Here is a 19,524-nt window from a genome sequence, read left to right as displayed (position 1 = left end):
GTGGCTACAGTGGAAGAGTGCTAGCCCTGAGCAAAAAAACAAAATTCAAGAATAATGAATGGGGGCTGGGAGTATGGCCTAGTGGTAAGAGTGCTTGCCTTGTATACATGAAGCCCTGGGTTCAATTCCTCAGCACCACATATATAGAAAACAGCCAGAAGTGGCAGAAGTGGTTCAAGTGGCAGAGTGCTAGCCTTGAGCAAAAAGAAGCCAAGGACAGTGCTCAGGCCCAGAGTCCAAGCCCCAGGACTGGCAAAAAAAAAAAGAATAATGAATGCCTAGGCCCTAAGTTCAAGCCCCAGGACCTACACACATACGCACGCACACACACACACACACACACACACACACACACACACAATAAAAAACCCCAAACTTTCTCATGCTTTTATTGTCAGATAATTAAAATAAAGCAAAACTGAATTTATTAACAAACAATATTAAAAATCTGAGCTGGGCACCAATGGTTCACGCCTGTAATTCTAACTACTCAGGAGGCTGAGATCTGAAGATCGTGGTTTGAAGCCAGTCTGGGCAGGAAAGTCCCTGAAATTCTTATCTTCAATTAACTACAGAAAAAGCTGGAAGCATAGCTGTGGATAAAGTGGCAGAGTGCTAGCTTTGAGCAAAAGGAGCCTGGGACAGCACCCAGACCCATATTTCAAGCCTCACTACTGACAGGAATTTAAAAAAAAAACCATATGGGGCTTTATTACTCTAGCTCAAAATTATAATTAATTATATATATATGATTATGTATATATACACATATCTTTCAATCATTGATAAATCATAATTTACAAATGTGTACATTTTCAAAAGAACATCCAGGTTAATCTATCAGTCATTTTTACCTGAGTGTCCTATTTGTGGTGTCCAACTTTTATAACCTGATCTCTGAGGATTTCCAGCAGTCAATGGAGTTTTAATCACTTGTGGATAATTAGTGTCTTGTGCAGAAGATGAACTGGTACCCAAAGTAAAATTGGATAGAACTGTGTTTGCTGCATAGGATCTTTTGCTTCCCAACTGTGAGCCTAAATTTGAAAATATAAGTATTAATTCTTAAGGACTAGAATTACGTAATTTTTACAATTTATTATGTTTGCTTTATATGAAATAGTTCTTCCAATAATGATTCTCATATACAACAGATTATGATAAATTCAATAACTCTTGATAATTTTTATAAAATATGCTAATACTTTCTCTAAAATATGCTCCTACAAGGTTGCTGAGATTACTCTTGCTAAAAAAATCTTGCTACTTTCTAATATCCAATACATCATCTATGCTTAATTTTTGCAGTAATTACTAGGTCTCTTTTTCTTCACTCACTTCTCATTCAAACTCCTCTCCCATGCAAACTGTATAAAAATAGTTTGGCTTTCTTGGCTTCAGTTCTTGAGATAGTCTCAAATTTAGGGTTGTCATCAAATTTGAAACAATGTACATAAACAACCTCAAGGCTCTACTCTATTTCCATTCATTCATTCATTCACTTATGACAATTCTATACCTCAGTTCTCCTTTAAGGTGCTTGTTTACATTGCCAAAACCCCTTCTGTCAGTCTTCTTTGGTTTTATATGTATTCCAGACTAGCCTTAGACTCAAACTCTTCCCGTTTCTGCCTCCCAGGTACTAGGATTACAAGAGTGTACCACCATGCACAGCCTTATTCTGTGTTCTTAACTGTTGGATTCCAGGCACCCATATTACAGTGGCTTATGCGTGTAATCCTAGCTACTCAGAAGGCTGAGATCTGAGGATCACCATTCAAAGCCAACCCAGGGCAGGAAAGTCCTTGAGACTCTTATCTCCAATAACCACTAGAAAACCAGAAGTGGCCTGTGGTTCAAGTGGTAGAGCACCAGCCTTGAGCTGTAGCTCAAGGGCTGAGCTCTGCCCAGGCCCAGAGTTCAAACCCCATGACCAATCCAAAAGAAAAAAAAAAAGCACAAATCAGCTGGGCATTGATGTTCATGGCTATAATCCTAGCTACTTGGGAATCTGAGAATGGGAGGGTCATGATTACAGGCTAGTCCAGTTAGTTATTAAGACCCCCTTTTCAACTATAGCTAGGTACAGTGATGCACATCTGTCATCCCAGGCTACATGAAAAGATGAAACTGGGAGACATATTTCAGGTCTGCTCAGGCAGAGCATTTCACAAGATTCCAGCTCCATATAATAATGAAAGCCAAATGTGGCAGCAGGCACCTGTGATCCCAATGGCAGGGGGTTACAAATAAGCAAGTCACATAAGGGAAAAGCCCCCAAGGTCAGTCCTCAGCACTGAAAAGAAAATAATAAATAATTCTAAATAAATAAATAAAGTCCCCAAAATAGGCAGATCATGGTCCATACATCCATAAAGGAAACAAAACTCTGTCCTAAAATAAGCCAGATTTTTTATTTTTTTTTGCCAGTACTGGAGTTTGAACTCTGTCCCTGATTAAGTGCTTTAACTCTGTCCCTCAAGGTTAAGTGCTTTAACACTTTGAGCCACAGTACCACTTCTGGCTTTTTCTGAGTAGTGCATTGGAGACAACAGTCTCAGGAACTTTCCTTTCCAAGCTGGTTTCAAAACCCTATTCACTGATCTTAGCCTCCTGAGGAGCTAGGATTACAGATGAGAGCAACTGGCACCCACAGATTTGTTTTTATACATTGAGATTCTCTATTCATGGCACAACTTAATCTGTACTCCAGATTCCTATTTCAGACTGTCTCCCTAAGTTTCTTTCCCTCCCTTCTTTCACTGTCTTCTTTCTTTCTTCCTTTCCTTCTTTCCTTTTTCTCTTCATTCCTTCCATTTTATTTTTCGGTGCCAGTACTGGGATTTGAACTCAAGGCCTTAACCCTTGGCTTTTTTACTCAAGACTAGGACTTTACCAGTTGAACTACAATTTTACTTCTGGCTTTTTTTTTTTCTGGTTAAGTAGAGATAAGAATCACACAGACTTTTCTGCCCAGACTGATAGCTGTTGTAGAGCTGACTCCATCCTGATTAGGGAACATGGTAGGAAATGTTGGGGGGAATAGAGCTGACTCCATTTTGATTATTAGGTCAACCTGACCCCAAAATTCTATTTCTGTAAATGGCTTAACTTATTTGCTCTACCTCCTGTGTCAACTTCCTACATCTGTGCCACGCTTGCTTGTTTGTTGCTTGCTCTACCCTCTGCGTCAAGCCCCTACATCTGTGCTACGCTTTTACCTTTATAAACCCGAATTTGAGGACTGCTGGGGGCACGGTGGCAGCTCTGGAGTCTGCACTGTGTCCCTGGCCGGTCAGTCCGCTTTTCACTGTCACAGTTTCAGCTCCCGAATCTGTGCTCTGTCCCTGGTGGGTCAGTTCGCTCTTTGCTTCCCCAATAAACCCATCTTTTTGCTTGAGACTGACTCTGAGTGGTGGACTCTTGGAGGGACAGGGAAATCCGTCAAACCCTGTAACCCCATAACAACACCCAACCTCAATCCTTCCGTTTTAGCCTCCTGAGTAGCCAGGATCACAGGCCTGAGATACCAGCAACTAGTTCTCCTTAAGTTTTAGTTGACAGACACTTTACACTGGAATAGTCATCAAATCGACTCGCTTCAGCTCCTTAGCCTGCTTATTATCTAATCACTTCCTTCTTGGTTCTCTCAAATATAGATTTCAACACTTCATTCCTCACACATAAATTCAAAGTTAAATCCTTTTTGGGGCGGGGAAACACTATTTAAGGACTGAATTTGGCCTAGTAAGGGTTCTATCATTTGAGCCACATCTTAGTCCTTTTGCTTTTAAGTTTCTGACAGGATCTTCTGCCGGGCCTCAGCCTAGAATCCTATCTCTGCTTCCCAAGTAGCTAGGACTACACAAGTTACCCAGTATACCTGGCGCCCTTTTTCTTTTAAATGTGTTGAACTCATCCTGAAAAAAACTTAAATTTAAAATAATAAATATATTCATGTCGATGAGGAAATGTTCTACAGTCAAATTTATTCTTACCAAGGGTCTTGGAAGACTAAAATCCTGGAGCACAACGCTCGGCTAACTACTTCTGTCAGCAAACTTACCCACAAACGTGATATTTTAGCACAACAGAGCCGGGTACCATGTCTGTCTTGTCATGAAACGTTAGTAATTTTAGCCAGGAGCTGGTGACTGCAGCCTGTAATTCTAGTTACTCAGGAGGCCGAGATCTGAGCACTGAGGTTGGAAGCCAGCCCTGCCAGGAAAGTCCATGAGTCTCTTATTTCTGATGAACTGAGAAAAAGCCAGAAAGAGTGCTGTGGCTCAGGTGGTAAAGCACTAGCCTCGAGCAAGGGAAACCCAGGGACAGGGCCCAGGCCCAGAGTTCAAACCCCAGAACCCAAAAAACAAAATAGTCTTCGTTATGGCTGACACTCGTTCTCATCCTCTGATGAAGCCACAATGGAACCCCTTGTGGCAGCCACCACCCCTCGGGGGTCTCCTGCCCACACAAGCCCTTCTTGCCTCTCAAGGGCCAGGCCCCAGGCCGGCGGCTGCTGCTACTGCTCCTGCTCCGGTCGCCAGCGAACCCGGACGTGCCCGGCGGGCTGGAGGCCGAGGCCCAAGCCGGAGGGCAGCTCTGAGGAGTCTCCTGGAGCCCGAAATTGTAGCGAGGACCTCGCGGGTGAGCCTCGCCCACCAAGGGAGACACCGCAGATGAAAGGGAGGGTGATGAAATCTTGGGTCTCAACATCCTACCAAACTCTTGCCAGGAAGTTTCCAGGCCCTTCTTCACACTAGTGAAAATGGCGGGAGAAAAGGACGCACCACGCAGCCGCGCCACGCAGCCGCGCCACGCAGCGCAGGCGCATAGGCCAGTTTTCCGGGAAACTTGCTCTGAAGCATTCTCAGAAATACACGTGAACCTTGTTTTAAGCCACAGCACACCTCAGCCTGCAGGTACGGAACCCGGCTCCTGAGCCCACCAATGTTCACAAAATTGGCAACTCATTAACTGTGCAGGGAAACATGCTGGCGAGGGCTACAACATTGTTATTCCACCGGCCAAATTTTCCTTTTATTCTGATTTGTAAATATAGATCTTATCACTAAACACCCAACTTATCTTGGGGATGGAGGGAAGGTCTTATGACCAAATACAAAAGGCGGTGGACTAAATTAGCATGCACATGGCTGACCAGACTGGTGATGCAGTGCTTTTAAAAGTGATATATGTAGGGAACTGCAGAAATTATGAGCAAACAAACCTTTTTATGTTTATGTTGCCTATGAAGAAGCTGCTAAATAGGAAAATATCATTTAAGTGCACAAACAACCATGAAGGAACGTGGGTAAACAAATCAATGCTCTCCGCACCCCCACCACCCCCGTAAAAAAAGCACCACATACAGGTTTTGCCAGTCCAGGGGCTTGAACTCAGGGCCTGGGCAATGTCCCCAAGCCTGTGCTCAAGGCTAGAGAGAGGCTCTACCACTTGAGCCACAGAGCCACTTCTGGCTTCTTGTTTATATGGTATTTAGGAATCAAATCCAGGGCTTCATGCATGCTACGCACTCTACCACTAAGCCACATTCCCAGCCCTTCCTTTACTCTTAACAGTCTGAAACCTATCAGATGGCATTACAAAGTAGCCAAGGGCAGATGGGATTAACTGATTTCAGAGGTTGCAAAACAGCAGTCTCTTGCAATTGACTTCTGGTTAGTTTAATTGGTATAAAATATTTATTGCTATCAGTGCTTCTTTTTTGCCAGTCCTGGGGCTTTTTTTTTTTTGGCCAGTCCTGGGCCTTGGACTCAGGGCCTGAGCACTGTCCCTGGCTTCTTCCCACTCAAGGCTAGCACTCTGCCACTTGAGCCACAGTGCCGCTTCTGGCCATTTTCTGTATATGTGGTACTGGGGAATCGAACCTAGGGCCTCGTGTATCCGAGGCAGGCACTCTTGACACTAGGCTATATCCCCAGCCCAGTCCTGGGGCTTTAACTCAGGGCCTGAGCACTGTCCCTGGCTTCTTTTTGCTCAAGGCTAACACTCTGCCACTGGAGCCATTTCTGGCTTTTTCTATCTATGTGGTACTGAGGAATCAAACCCAGGCCTTCATGTATACAACAAGGCAAGAACTTTTACCACTAGGCCATATCCCCTGCCCCAATGTGTTTTCTTCAAATAAACCAATACAGAAGTACTCAAAACAGAAATTCTGAGGAAATAAGTAAAAAGCTGAAAATACAATACAAGCCTTTTTATTTTACAGCACATATAATTACTTAATTTATTAAAATTAATGTAATACATAAATATTAAGAGCAGTCAATTTTAGATTCAATAAGCACTTCAAATAGACAAATGTTTGAGATTGCAAAACTATAAGCATTCTTCCCATTGATGAATCTAGCTCACTAGTTCAGGCTGAACATTCACCCTCCGAAGAACTTCTTCAGGCATGCAAAAGACAGGACTAACAGGTTTAACCTGTTCTTCCCCCAGAAGTGACAATCCAGCAATTCCAAATAATGTATGAAAAGGATCCACCTATAAAACATTACAAATGAAAATCTCTCAGAAATAATAAAAACACCTGTTCTGAAATTTCAAATGGTTAACATTTAATTCAAACCCCATTACTGGACACAATGAGGAATTTCTGTAAATTCCATGATACCTTATAATATTTTAAAGTAAAGGTTATAAAAGTATGTAGAACCATGGAAGTAACTGACCCCCCCCCCCCCGCCCAGGAACTGTCTCAAGTGGTAGTAATATGAGTGACAAAGCATACACACTTTTAAGTTAAAAAAAACTGTCAGATATACTTACCATATCTCCTGGCCTGTCTGCAAAACCTCCAGTTTCTTCATCTTGACATGCTAAGATGAAACTTCGAAGCTTCTCGCGATCAATCCAATGAAGTCTTCCAATGATCTTTAAGGAAGCCAATACCCACCAGGAATAGCATACATCTGGCAACTGGAAGGGGAAAGTCATAAAAAAGTTGTCATACTTTATTCTTATTACCTTAGGTCTGAGGAATACTTTGAGTTAAGAATAAACATTTCGGGGGCTGGGGATATAGCCTAGTGGCAAGAGTGCCTGCCTCGGATACACGAGGCCCTAGGTTCGATTCCCCAGCACCTCATATACAGAAAACGGCCAGAAGCGGCGCTGTGGCTCAAGTGGCAGAGTGCTAGCCTTGAGCGGGAAGAAGCCAGGGACAGTGCTCAGGCCCTGAGTCCAAGGCCCAGGACTGGCCAAAAAAAAAAAAAAAAAAGAATAAACATTTCATGCTCAAGAGATTTGTTTGAAATGTTTGTTTAAAACTGTGGAAAAGACCATTAAGTTCCAGACTAGCATGTGTTGAGACCCTGCCCCAAAACAACAAGATATTTAGATAATATTCTACCTTTATACATAGTTATGTATTTTCAATCACTTTCACTACTGCCTTCCTTTTCTTCCAATCTCAAACAGAAACACTTTCATGTTCATGGTTCTCTTTTTCTCCCTTTTTTCAAAAACTAGATTCTCCATGAAGAAACATCAATATCTGAGTCTGGTATATCTATTTATAAAAATGTGAAACTCTCAGTTGATTTTCAAGAGCAATGTTGATTGGAAGGTGAAGACAAGTTTCATTCACCTAAAGACGTAACTTAAGAGCAGTAGTTTAGGAATTATTACCTTCTCTGGCCTTCCATTGAGTCCACCTGAGGGTAACTGTCGTTCACAAAGCCACCAACCAAGTAAGTCAGAATTGACTTGATGCAACTGACTAGTAATTGCCAAGAATCCTGTGCAACAATAGATCTAAAATTACAAATGAAACACACATACGTTAATTCCATGAAAATAAAGGGTTAAAAATTCTTCCATCTCTAAAATCCCATTTTGTATTTTAATTTTTTATTACTATTATCCAATTACAAGTTTAAACCCTGGGTAATTTCCACAACTATTAACACGTACAATATTTTCTGGCACCAACTCAAGGTAGGAAAGGTTCAAATGTCTAACTGATTAGGAAGCTACTTACATTTGCTTGGTCAGAGATACCAGGTGTAACTACATATATAAGCTTGCAATTCTTAAGCAATAGCCCATGTTTCTATTAATTGACTTCAGTACTACTTAATGTATAACTAAAGTTACTATTAAAATATTTTAAAATGTCATCAAAACTGATAAATTTTAATCTATACAATTAAATTTGAGTTAATTACCTGCCCAGCATGAGATTCAGAACCTGGCCGGCAACCAAATCCACCATCAAAGTTCATACAGGACAAAACAAATTCAATTGCCTTTTCTACATTAATGGCATCGAGCTTCCCCTATAAAGAGATGCTCTATTAAACACTACAGTATTAGGATGGGGTGTAGTTTAAAATGTATAGTACTTGCCAAGGGTGTGGCAACACGATGTTTTTGTCCCATTTACATCTAATCATTTAAGTACAATATCCAAATCTTACCAATAATGCCAAAGTTGCCACTGCACAGAAGGAAAATCTTGTATCAATTTCGCCTAAAAGAGATCAATGGCATACAGATTACCATAGTTAACAGTAACTAGACAAATCTGCATAACCACATGGCATTCCCAATAGTTTTGCATTAAGATAATCATAAGAGCTAAATATATATAATTGCATATAATATTACAAATAAACTTACCCTATTTTACAAAAGTAGATTTTTCACATCCCATGAAGCAGCTGGTCTCTCTGGTCTGTACTTTGTTCACTCCTGAAGCAAAGATCATCTACATTTATCATGTAAAAATGTATGCCCTCCCTCCAATCAAATAGTCAGGAATTTTGCCAAACTTTTTTCTCCCTGTCCAGCAAGTTTCCTAACTTTTTAAAACAAAAGCAGAAGCAGAAAAAACAATTTGTTCAAAACTACCAAATATTGGGGAAACTTTCCACCTACCTTATCTTTTAGACTGGGCCCTCTGTTCCAGTGCGCCTGTATGCTGATATGTAACTACCACAGGGCATGCTGGAACCTCCAGCAGACCATTAACTCCAGTCAGACCAGCTGCTTTAGTGGGATCTGAAAAGATGAAAAACTTAACTTGGTTACTACCAAGGTCACATTTAATGAGCTTTGGATAGCATGAACTAAATTTTATCTTACCCCAAACATCTCCAGCGAAAGAACCATCTTCTTTCTGTAGACTCTGAACATATTCCACCACTTTATCAATGTCAATAACATTAATGCTATCGTACAGAGTAAGAATCTGTAAAACAAACACTACAGTAAGTAGGCCTTCAAGGTCTTTCTCACCATTATCCTGTTCCAAATTGCCAAGCAGGTTAGCCAATATGTAGACTATTTTTTTTTCTGTAAAAACCTTAATCACAATTTCACTCTTAGCACTCCAAGGTATTCATTCCAATTTACAAACTATCACATGGGCCTTCATTAATATCAAAGTTAAGATTATCAAAGCTATACATTGAAAAGTTTACCCTGCAAGGTCTCAGAATAACTTTTAAACTTACATCAAGTTTAAATTCAGCTAATACATGCCATACCATCATTGACCTTGTGGGGGCAGACTTCGAGTATCAAAACAGAATCTAAAACTTTACCTGGACAGCACTGAGAGTGTACAAAAGATGAGGATCGTGTCCAATGCTGGCACTTATTCCACCACATTCATGTTGACATGACTTAATAAATGTCAGTATTTCTTCTCTATTCATGCGATCAAGCTGTCCCATGAGATCCATCACTGTCAGGCCCCAATAGATGCCACTCATTCTCAAATACTCAGACATACAATATTCCTAAAACAACAATTTCTTAAATGTGTCAGTTTAAATTTGGATATTAAAGATTCAATACATAATTCTAATTGGTAAAGTAGTATAATTCACCCGTAGCTGACAATTTAAGGGAGGCCTTAACTCAGGAAGCTACCTTATTCAAGTTCCAACAAGCATTTACTAAGCCTTTACTCTAAGAGAGGCAATACTTTGGTTGCCAGAAAAATTCTGCACTGATTAAAATGTTCTAGAGGTTTTTGAATCAGTAGTTTGCTGCCCCATAAATTGAATGGACAGCAGATGTCAGTTCCTGTCCAGATTTCAATCTTAACACACCCACGACCTCTAATGGAGTTTAAAACTACTAGGTCATGAAGACAAACCCTAACACTTAGCTTAAAACAAAGTCAGGTCTTCCCCCAAGTTGGCAGTGAATCAGCTGATTGGACAGCACAGAGAAAACACTGAAGTTTGGGGGAGTTGCTTTATTTCCTATCTCCAATGGTGAGCTACTAGGGTAACACTTTTTCAAGGTCTCAGTGTAATTCTAGAGCTAATGTGTAGTTACACATCAGTAGACAATTCAGATAATACATGCCAATACATCATTGACCTAGAAAGTATTACTCCAGCAACAGAAACCAGGAAACGCTTTGTCAACCAAGTCTATTGGTTGATCCTGATTTATCTCCAATTTCATATATACAAAGTGAACAATTACAGTAATCACATTTTCAGTGCTCTGCATGGAGTGGTTGGATACCACTTTATGGAACACAGGACTTCCATACCGCCCTCCTGCCATACTATTAGTATTTCATACATACATAATCATCTTTCTTTGAGCCATAGGATGCGATATAATCTGCATGTTTCTCCAGTAACAGTGTGTCTGGTGCATCTGACTTGATGGTAACATCCTTCTGTGGTGTGCCCTTTTAAAATTAAAACATTGACGGTATCAGTGTTTACCTTTTAACATCATGCCCTTTAACATACATCAAAATATAGATCAGAATTTATTCTGATCTTGTCACTTAATCCCAGCATTTGGGAGGCTGAGGCAAGAGGGTTCAATTCACTACCAAGCTGGAATTTCTTTTTAAATAAAGTCAACTTTTACCAAGAGGAATTTAAAACATCTTATCCAAGATATGGGTAATTTTTAGGTCTCAGAGTAATTCTAGAGCTAAAGTAGTATTAATCAACTTCAGTTTCAGAATACATGCCGGCTCATCACTGACCCAAAAGTTACCATCTTGGTCTGTTACTCATCTATCATAGTTAAGGGAGAAACGCCATAGAACATCAAAGCTCACCACATTGGGACATGTGGTAAAAAGTATTAAGGTGGTTTTCTTTCTAAGTCTGGATAACCCAAAACTTGGCAAACTTGCTGAAACAAACTGACGTTTTCTGCTAGAGTCATCCAAATATATTTCAACTTTTAAGTAGTCCCACGAGCTCCATTTTCAATTTTTAATCCGAGTCTGCAGTTGCAATCATCCCCCATTGATGCTCCAGGGCAGCTCTCCTTCCCGTGTCTACCATTAACAACTTTTGAGTAATTTCCTACAGACTACATTGACTATACACACAACAGTTAAAACAGGCAAAGCTACACCTATGTACGTGGATATATATGCGCACGCACGCGTGCATCCATGAATACACACACAAGTGCAGGTATATACACAGACGTGACAGAGGCCCGCCTAGTGGAAGGAAGCCTAGATAAAAGTAGAGCAGCAATGGTGCCCGCGAGGTCTGCATAAAACGCTGAGTAATACTTCACCCTAAGCTCAGGAAACCTTCAAGCCCCGCGTTTCGACCTAACCATTCTCCAGTAGGTAGTAGCTAGTCCTATAGTGAGGATGGCTGCTAAACTCTACAGTTTTCCTCACCCATCCGGAGAAGGTAGCGAAACGCACACACCACTCACCATGTCTGAAAACGAAAAGACTGCAACGCGGAAGGCTCAAGGTAGATTTAGGACCCGCGCACGCGCAGAAGCGCCCCTGAAGGCCCCCCCCCCCACCACGCCCCGACATGGCTGTCCACGCTGCTGCCTGAAGGACAGACGATCCTGTAACCACTTAGGACCCCACCGGCAACTCATAGGCGTCTTTCGTGCCTGCGCCGTTTTTCTCCTGCCGCAGTCGTTCTTGGTTCCCCTTTCTCCGTTTTGAAACTCATAAAAAGTGCTGGTTTTGTCTGGATGCCAGCTACTTAATAGAATGCTTGCTGGTGTAGTGAGGATTAAGTCGATTTTTTTTTTTAAAGAATGAAAGTGACGCCTGGTACTGGTGGATCACTCTAATCCTAGCTACTCTGGAAGCTGTGGTGGAGGTTCAAAGCCAGCCGTAGCAGGAAAGTCCTATCTCCATTAAGCCCCCCAAAAGCCAAAAGTGGAGTTAAAGTAGTCATAAATTACTTTTAACAAGCTTTTTTTTTTCTTAAAATTTCTTACTGTTATTTTCTTTCATGTCTTGCCTTTCACGCTTGTCTTTTTTTTTTTTTTATCATAGCACACAATAGTCTCCTAAAAACTGCTTTAGATTTGGAGATGGATTTCAGATCTACCTACACATAATATGAGCCGTCAGTAATTTAGGCCTTATCAAACCTGAGTAGTACCTATCATGAAAGGATTTCAGTATTTCTTTTTTTTTTTTTTTTTGGCCAGTCCTGGGCCTTGGACTCAGGGCCTGAGCACCTTCCCTGGCTTCTTCCCGCTCAAGGCTAGCCCTCTGCCACTTGAGCCACAGCGCCACTTCTGGCCGTTTTCTGTATATGTGGTGCTGGGGAATCGAACCCAGGGCCTCATGTGTACGAGGCAAGCTCTCTTGCCACTAGGCCATATCCCCAGCCCAGGATTTCAATATTTCTCTATGTAATTCTGCTGATTTTATTTTCCGGTTTATAGTTTGTGACTACTTCATTAAATGAATGCAAATTTAGACTTGCTATATAGTTGTAGTGAAATTGATCTTTTTTTGGTTACTCTAATCCCAATACTGCATCTAATCTTAAAATGCCTTCTTTGTTAGATATTAATGTGATTTTGCCAATCTTCTTTTGGTTAAAAGGGATTTAAAACAATAAATGATGATGACAACAACACCAAACCTTTTCTTAGAAACTTAACATATCCTTAGATTTCAGAGTGTGCCTTGTAAACAGAAAATTGCTGAACTTTTCATCTACTTTTAATCATTAACCTCCATTTGTTTTCATGTGTCTATTACTTGTTTTTGTGCCTAATGCTTTGCTTTCTACGTGTTACACATCTCTGCTTTTTATTTGTACTTGCTCTCACAAAAATGTTTTAATCATCTCTGATTTAGTAGTTATGAATGCTATAATTCTGTTATTTTAGACTACTTAAAATTTATCCAGTATACTTGAAAACAACTAAAGTTCAATAATCCTAGCTTCTCAGGAGACCAAGGTCTGAGAATCCAGCTTCAAAGCTAGTCCAGTCAGACAAAACCTTTAGATCTTACCTCCAGTTAACAAACAACAAACCAGAAATAAAGGCATAGCTCAAGTAGTAGAGGGTATATTGTGCTCAGAAGAAGCCAAGCAATGAGAAACTGAATTCAAGTCCTAGTCTTCTAGTGCCAGCAACTCTTCTTCTCAATAGTGAAAGAACCTCCAGTCACCCTTGTTTTAACTTGTACTCTAGTGGTTTTATATTTTTAACTTAAAAATTATTATTTTATTATCATGTCATCTAGTTAGGGCATATTTTATACAGAGTTTTCAGCTCATTCACTTATTTGTCTTGCACTTTCTCTCACTAGTGTTCCTTTAGTGGTAGTTAGCTGCACACTTGCTTGTGTTTAACTAAAAATACCTGTATTTCATCCTTTGTTGCAGACAACATGCCCCAACCAGGAGCAAGGCAATAAAGACAGTAATGGAGACCAGACCCAGGAATTGAGGTTGGGGGTACCAGGGAGCCTGTGGCCTTCTGCCAGCTTCAGATCCCAAGGTTCTGCGCACCAACTTTTTCTAGGAAAGTATGTGCAGATAGTAAGGTAAATGCATCAACTTGTGACAATATTTTGCATATAAGTGGTAGACAACTTTCTCTTCTAGGAAACTAGAGCTAAACAGTAAACAGCTTACAATTTGCATAAACCTTTGTCTACCCCAAGGCTCCCAAGCAGTTTAGGGTGGAATTAGGCCACAGCCTAGATAGATCTGAATTCCTGTTAAGCCAGGACTGGTGGACCTTTTCAGGAAATGCTCAGCATTCTGAGAGGGTTGGGAGAAGGCCTTCCAAATTCTTTTCTTTCTGGTCTCACAGTTTTATCTTTTTGAGCTTACACAATCCTGCATAATTCTTTTTTCTTTTTTTTTTTCTTCAAATTTTTATTATCAAACTGATGTACAGAGAGGTTACAGTTGCATACATTAGTCATTGGATACATTTCTTGTACTGTTTGTTACCTAATCCCTAATTCCCCCCCTTTTCCCATTCCCCCCATGAGGTGTTCAGTTCACTTACACTAAACAGTTGTGCAAGTATTGCTTTTGTAGTTGTTTGTCTTTTTTTACCCTGTGTCTCTCAATTTTGGTATTCCCTTTCAATTTCCTAGTTCTAATACCAGTATACACGGTTTCCAATATACTCAGATAAGATTACAGAGATAGTGTAGATACAACCACAGGAAGGTGATACAAGAACATCATCAATAGTAGAAGCTACAGATACACATGGGACGTTGAAAATAGTTACAACTGTGATATAACAATCGTTTCCATAACATGGAGTTCATTTCACTTAGCATCATCTTATGTGATCATAAGGGTATAGCTATGGGGCTATTGTGATCCTTTGCTGTGACTTGCCTAAACCTGTGCTAATTATTCCCAATAAAGGAGACCATAGAGTCCATGTTTCTTTGGGTCTGGCTCACTTCACTTAGTATAATTTTTTCTAAGTCCTTCCATTTCCTTACAAATGGGGCAATGTCATTCTTTCTGACAGAGGCATAAAATTCCATTGTGTATATGTACCGCATTTTCCTGATCCATTCTTCTACTGAGGGGCATCTGGGTTGCTTCCAGATTCTAGCTATGACAAAATGTGCTGCAATGAACATTGTTGTGCTGGTGGCTTTACTGTGATTTTGTTTGTGTTTTTTTGGATAGATACCCAAAAGTGGGGTTGGTGGGTCATAGGGGAGTTCTATATTTAGCCTTCTGAGGAATTTCCATACTGCTTGCCAGAGTGGCTGAACCAGTTTACATTCCCACCAACAATGAAGTAGGGTTCCCTTTTGGCCACATCCCCTCCAACAACTGTTATTGTTAGTTTTCTTGATATATGACATTCTTACTGGGGTGAGATGGAATCTCAATGTTGTTTTGATTTGCATTTCTTTTATGGCCAGTGATGTAGAGAACTTTTTCATATGTCTCTTGACCATTCTCATTTGCTCATCAGAGAAGTCTCTTTGTAAGTCTTTAGCCCACTTGATGAGGGGGCTATTGGTTCTTTGCGGGTTTTGTTTTGGAGGAAGGTAATTTTTTTAGTTCTGCATATATTTTAGATATGAGGCCTTTGTCCGTTGAATGGCCGGTAAAGATATTCTCCCAGTCTGTGGGCTTTCTGTTTATCTTGCGAACTATGTCCTTTGCCATGCAGAAGCTCTGCAGTTTGATACAGTCCCATTTGCCCAACCTTTCTTTGATTTGTAGCCTTTCTGGGTCTTTGCTAAGGAAGTTCCGTCCTGCGCCAAGGAGCCCAAGTGTTTCTCCTACTCCTTCCTTTAGTGTTTTCAGGGTGTCTGTTTTGATTTTGAGGTCTTTAATCCATTTGGAATTGATTTTGGTGCAGGGTGATATATAAGGATCTAGTTTTAGTTTGTTGCATGTGTTGAACCAGTTTTGCCAGCACCATTTGTTAAAGAGGCTGTCTTTCTTTTAAACTACTGTTTTAGCTCCTTTATCAAAGATTAAGTAGCCGTAGTTCTGTGGGTTCATTTCTGGGTCTTCAATTCTGTTCCATTGGTCTTCAGGCCTGTTCTGGTGCCAATACCAAGCTGTTTTTATTACTATAGCTTTATAATACAGCTTGAAGTTGGGTATTGTAATTCCTCCAGCACTGTTCTTTCTGCTTAGGATTGTTTTTGCTATTCTAGGTCTTTTATTGTTCCATATGAATTTCTGGATTACTTACTCTATTTCATTAAAAAATGGTGTTGGGATATTAATGGGTATTGCATTGAATTTGTAGATAGCCTTTGGCAATATTGCCATTTTGATTATATTAATCCTCCCAATCCAGGAGCATGGGAGTCCATTTCCTTAGTTCTGCCTTAATTTTGTTTTTCAAGCTTTTAAAGTTCTCATCAAAGAGGTCTTTCACTTCTTTGGTTAAGGTTATTCCTAGGTATTTTATGTTTGGGGGGGCTATTGCAAAAGGAGTTGCTTTCCTGATTTCAGCCTCAGTCTTCGGGTCGTTAGCATAGAGAAAGGCCGTTGATTTTTGAGGGCTTATTTTATATCCTGCAAATTTGCCAAAGTTTTGGATCAGCTCTAGTAGCTTGGGGGTAGAGTCTATGGGGTTCTTTAGGTATAGAATCATGTCATCTGTGAAGAGAAAAAGTGTAACTTCATCTTTACCTACTTGGATGCTTTTTCTGCATCCAGAGATAAAACCATGTGGTTCTTTACCTTGCTCCAGTTAATGTGGTGGATTACATTAATTGACTTGAGTATATTAAACCAACTTTGCATCCCTGGGATGAATCCAGTTTGATCGTGGTGTATGATCTTTTTGATGACCTGTTGAAGTCGATTGGCCAGAATGTTATTGAGAATTTTTGCATCTTTGTTCATCAGGGAAATCTGTCTATAGTCCTCTTTCCATGATGAGTCCCTGCTTGGTTTTGGGATGAGGGTTATACTGGCTTCATACAATGTGTCTGGTAGCGAACATTCTCTTTCAATTTCATTGAAGAGTTTGAGAAATATTGATGTGAGTTCTGTTTTGAATGCCTTGTAGAATTCTGCAGTGAATCTGTCTGGACCTTTGCTTTTCTTGGATGGGAGATCATTTATTGCCGTTTCTATTTCAATACTGGATATGGGTCTGTTTAGAAGGTTTAAATCTTCATGGTTGAGTTTGTGGATATGAATTTTTTCTAGGAAATCATCCATTTATTTCAAGTTCTCGAATTTGTTGGCATAAAGGTTTGCAAAATAGTCCCTTATTGTGTTATGAATTTCGGTTATTTCTGTGGTGATGTTACCTGTTTAATCTCTTACCTTGTTTATTTGAGTGTGCTGCCTTCGTTTTTTGGTCAGGTTTGCCAGGGGTCTGTCTATCTTGTTGATTTTTTCAAAGAACCAACTCTTTGTTTTGTTGATTCTTTCGATGGTTTTTTTCGTCTCTAATTGATTTAATTCTGATTTGATTTTAATTATTTGCTTCCTTCTATTGACTTGGGGTTTGGCTTGTTGTTCTCTTTCAAGGAAATTAAGGTGCTTCCTTAAATTATTGAGCTTCTGTTTCTCCAGTTTGTTGATGTATGCACTCAGAGATATAAATTTTCCTCTGAGTACTGCCTTTGCTGTGCCCCAAAGGAGCTGGTACTTTGTGTCATCATCTTGGCTGAATTCCATAAACATTTGAATTTCCATTTTAATTTCTTCAATGACCCTCTGATGGTTCAGCAGTGTGTTGTTTAGTCTCCATGAATTGTAGGATTTTCTGTGGTGGCTGTTTGAGTTGAGCTCTAATTTTATTCCATTGTGGTCTGAGAGAATGCAGGGAATGGTTTTGATACTTCTGAATTTGTACAGATTTTCTTTGTGCCCTACGATGTGATCTATTTTGGAGAATGTTCCATGTGCTGTGGAGAAGAATGTGTATTCTGTTGTTGCAGGGTGGAATATTCTGTAGGTGTCGGTTAAGTCTAGTTGGTCTATGCAATTATTTAGTTCTGTGATTTCTTTGTTCAGTTTTTGGCGTGTTGATCTGTCCAGAGGTGATAGTGGAGTGTTAAAGTCCCCAACTATCAATGTGTTTGGGTCTATGAGTGTTTTTAGAATCAGTAGTGTTTGTTTGATGAAGTTGGGTGCTCCTGCATTTGGTGTGTAGATATTTAGAATGGTTATATCTTCCTGTAGAAGAGATCCCTTCACTAGTAGGTAGTAACCTTCTTTGTCTCTTCTTACCTTTTTTAATTTGAAGTCAATTTTGTCTGATACTAGGATTGCATCTCCAGCCTGCTTATGGGGGCCATTTGCTTGATAGATTTGATTCCAGCCTTTCACTTTTAGAAGATGTTTACTTTTGCTGGATATAGATGTGTCTCTTGGAGGCAGCAGAAAGATAGATCTTGATTTTTGATCCTACTTATGAGCCTATGTCTTTTGATTGGAGAATTAAGTCCATTAATGTTGAGAGTTAGGATTGAGAGATGATCGTTTGTTCCTTTCATTATCACTATCCTGTTAAAAGCTGTGTCTTCCCATTTCTTGATCTGATGTTTACTATTTAGGGTTCATTTCTCTGTCTGTATTGGGATCTTGATTATTTTCCCTGTATAGTACATATTTGAGGATTTTCTGTACAGCTGGTTTGGTGGAGATATATTGTTTCAGTTTTTCCTTATTGTGGAAGACTTTTATTTGACCTTCAGCTATGAATGAGAGTTTGGCTGGGTACAGTATTCTTGGTTGGTAGTTATTTTTATTTAGTGTTTGGTATACCCCACTCCAGGCTCTCCTTGCTTTCATGGTCTCTGCTGAGAAGTCTGGGGTAATTCTGATTCATTTTCCTTTATATGTGATTGTTTTCTTCTCCCTAACAGCTTTAAGGATTCTTTCCTTATACTCTACTGATCCTGTTTTGATCACAATGTGTCAGTGGGATGTCCTATTCTGGTCTGGTCAGTTTGGGGTTCTAAATGCTTCTTGTATCTGTATAGGCCTATGCTTCTGGATATTTGGGAAGTTCTCAGCTAATATTCTGTTAAATAGGTTGCCTATCCCATTAACTTCTTTCTCCAAGTTTTCCTCAATACCTATTATCCTTAAATTGGGCTTCCTAATAGTGTCTTTTTGTTTGTTTGTTTGTTTGCCAGTCCTGGGCCTTGGACTCAGGGCCTGAGCACTGTCCCTGGCTTCTTCCCGCTCAAGGCTAGCACTCTGCCACTTGAGCCACAGCGCCCCTTCTGGCCATTTTCTGTATACATGGTGCTGGGGAATCAAACCTAGGGCTTCATGTATGGGAGGCAAGCTCTCTTGCCACTAGGCCATATCCCCAGCCCTCTAATACTGTCTTGAATCTCCTGTAGCGATCTGTTTTGTTGATTGGCCTGGATTTGTATTGATTTTTTTATCTTTCTCCATAGATTCTAGGGAATCTTCCGCTCCTGAGATTTGATCCTCTGCTTCAGTTAGTCGGGACTATAGGCTAGCTACTTGATTTCGAATCTCTTTTCCTTCTGACTGGTCTTTCCTGATGATTTCCATGTCATCTCTTAGGTCTTACATGGACTTCTTTACTTCATTAATTTGGTTTTGAGTGCTGTCTCTCAAGTCTTTTACCTGGGTAGCTATCTTTTCATTTGACTCTTGAATTTCACTTATCTTTCTATTTGTTGAGGCCATGAAATCACTATTACTTTATGGAAGGATTGCTAAATTGACTCAAACTTTTCATTTAACATGTTTATCAGTAGACTTTGTAGAGCATTTTGAGGGTTCTCTTCTATGTCTTTGATTGACTGCTCTGTTTCCTGCT

At 40.1% G+C, this 19,524-nt stretch overlaps 2 protein-coding genes and 3 non-coding genes across 5 annotated transcripts in view; all 5 read right to left on the bottom strand.

Moving 5' to 3' along the window:
* Positions 1 to 4,863, bottom strand: part of Msh4 (mutS homolog 4) — a 61,620-nt gene extending 56,757 nt beyond the window's left edge. The window contains exons 1-2 of the mRNA XM_048349945.1: positions 4,488 to 4,863; positions 855 to 1,037 (exon numbers count right to left, since the gene is read on the bottom strand). Of these exons, the coding sequence (XP_048205902.1) occupies positions 855 to 1,037; positions 4,488 to 4,716 (412 nt within the window). The 5' untranslated portion in view covers positions 4,717 to 4,863. The remainder of the gene's footprint in view (positions 1 to 854; positions 1,038 to 4,487) is intronic.
* A 1,339-nt stretch (positions 4,864 to 6,202) lies between these two features.
* On the bottom strand, positions 6,203 to 11,735 carry Rabggtb (Rab geranylgeranyltransferase subunit beta). The gene is made up of 9 exons (XM_048351607.1): positions 11,698 to 11,735; positions 10,583 to 10,690; positions 9,579 to 9,776; positions 9,118 to 9,223; positions 8,451 to 8,503; positions 8,199 to 8,309; positions 7,660 to 7,785; positions 6,799 to 6,948; positions 6,203 to 6,513 (listed from the first exon to the last, which is right to left on the bottom strand). Exons 1-9 carry the CDS (start codon positions 11,698 to 11,700, stop codon positions 6,373 to 6,375), a joined length of 996 nt encoding a protein of 331 aa, XP_048207564.1. The 5' UTR covers positions 11,701 to 11,735; the 3' UTR covers positions 6,203 to 6,372.
* Positions 9,461 to 9,532, bottom strand: LOC125355799. The gene has a single exon (XR_007211732.1). It is a non-coding gene; the product is annotated as a small nucleolar RNA SNORD45 (small nucleolar RNA).
* LOC125355797 lies at positions 10,286 to 10,369 on the bottom strand. The gene has a single exon (XR_007211729.1). It is a non-coding gene; the product is annotated as a small nucleolar RNA SNORD45 (small nucleolar RNA).
* LOC125355798 lies at positions 10,922 to 11,000 on the bottom strand. The gene has a single exon (XR_007211730.1). It is a non-coding gene; the product is annotated as a small nucleolar RNA SNORD45 (small nucleolar RNA).
* Positions 11,736 to 19,524: the final 7,789 nt, after the last annotated feature.

Source organism: Perognathus longimembris, chromosome 7 (genome assembly GCF_023159225.1).
Source record: "Perognathus longimembris pacificus isolate PPM17 chromosome 7, ASM2315922v1, whole genome shotgun sequence".
In the NCBI taxonomy this organism is placed as follows: domain Eukaryota; kingdom Metazoa; phylum Chordata; class Mammalia; order Rodentia; family Heteromyidae; genus Perognathus; species Perognathus longimembris.
This window is presented reverse-complemented; position numbering and strand designations above follow the sequence as displayed.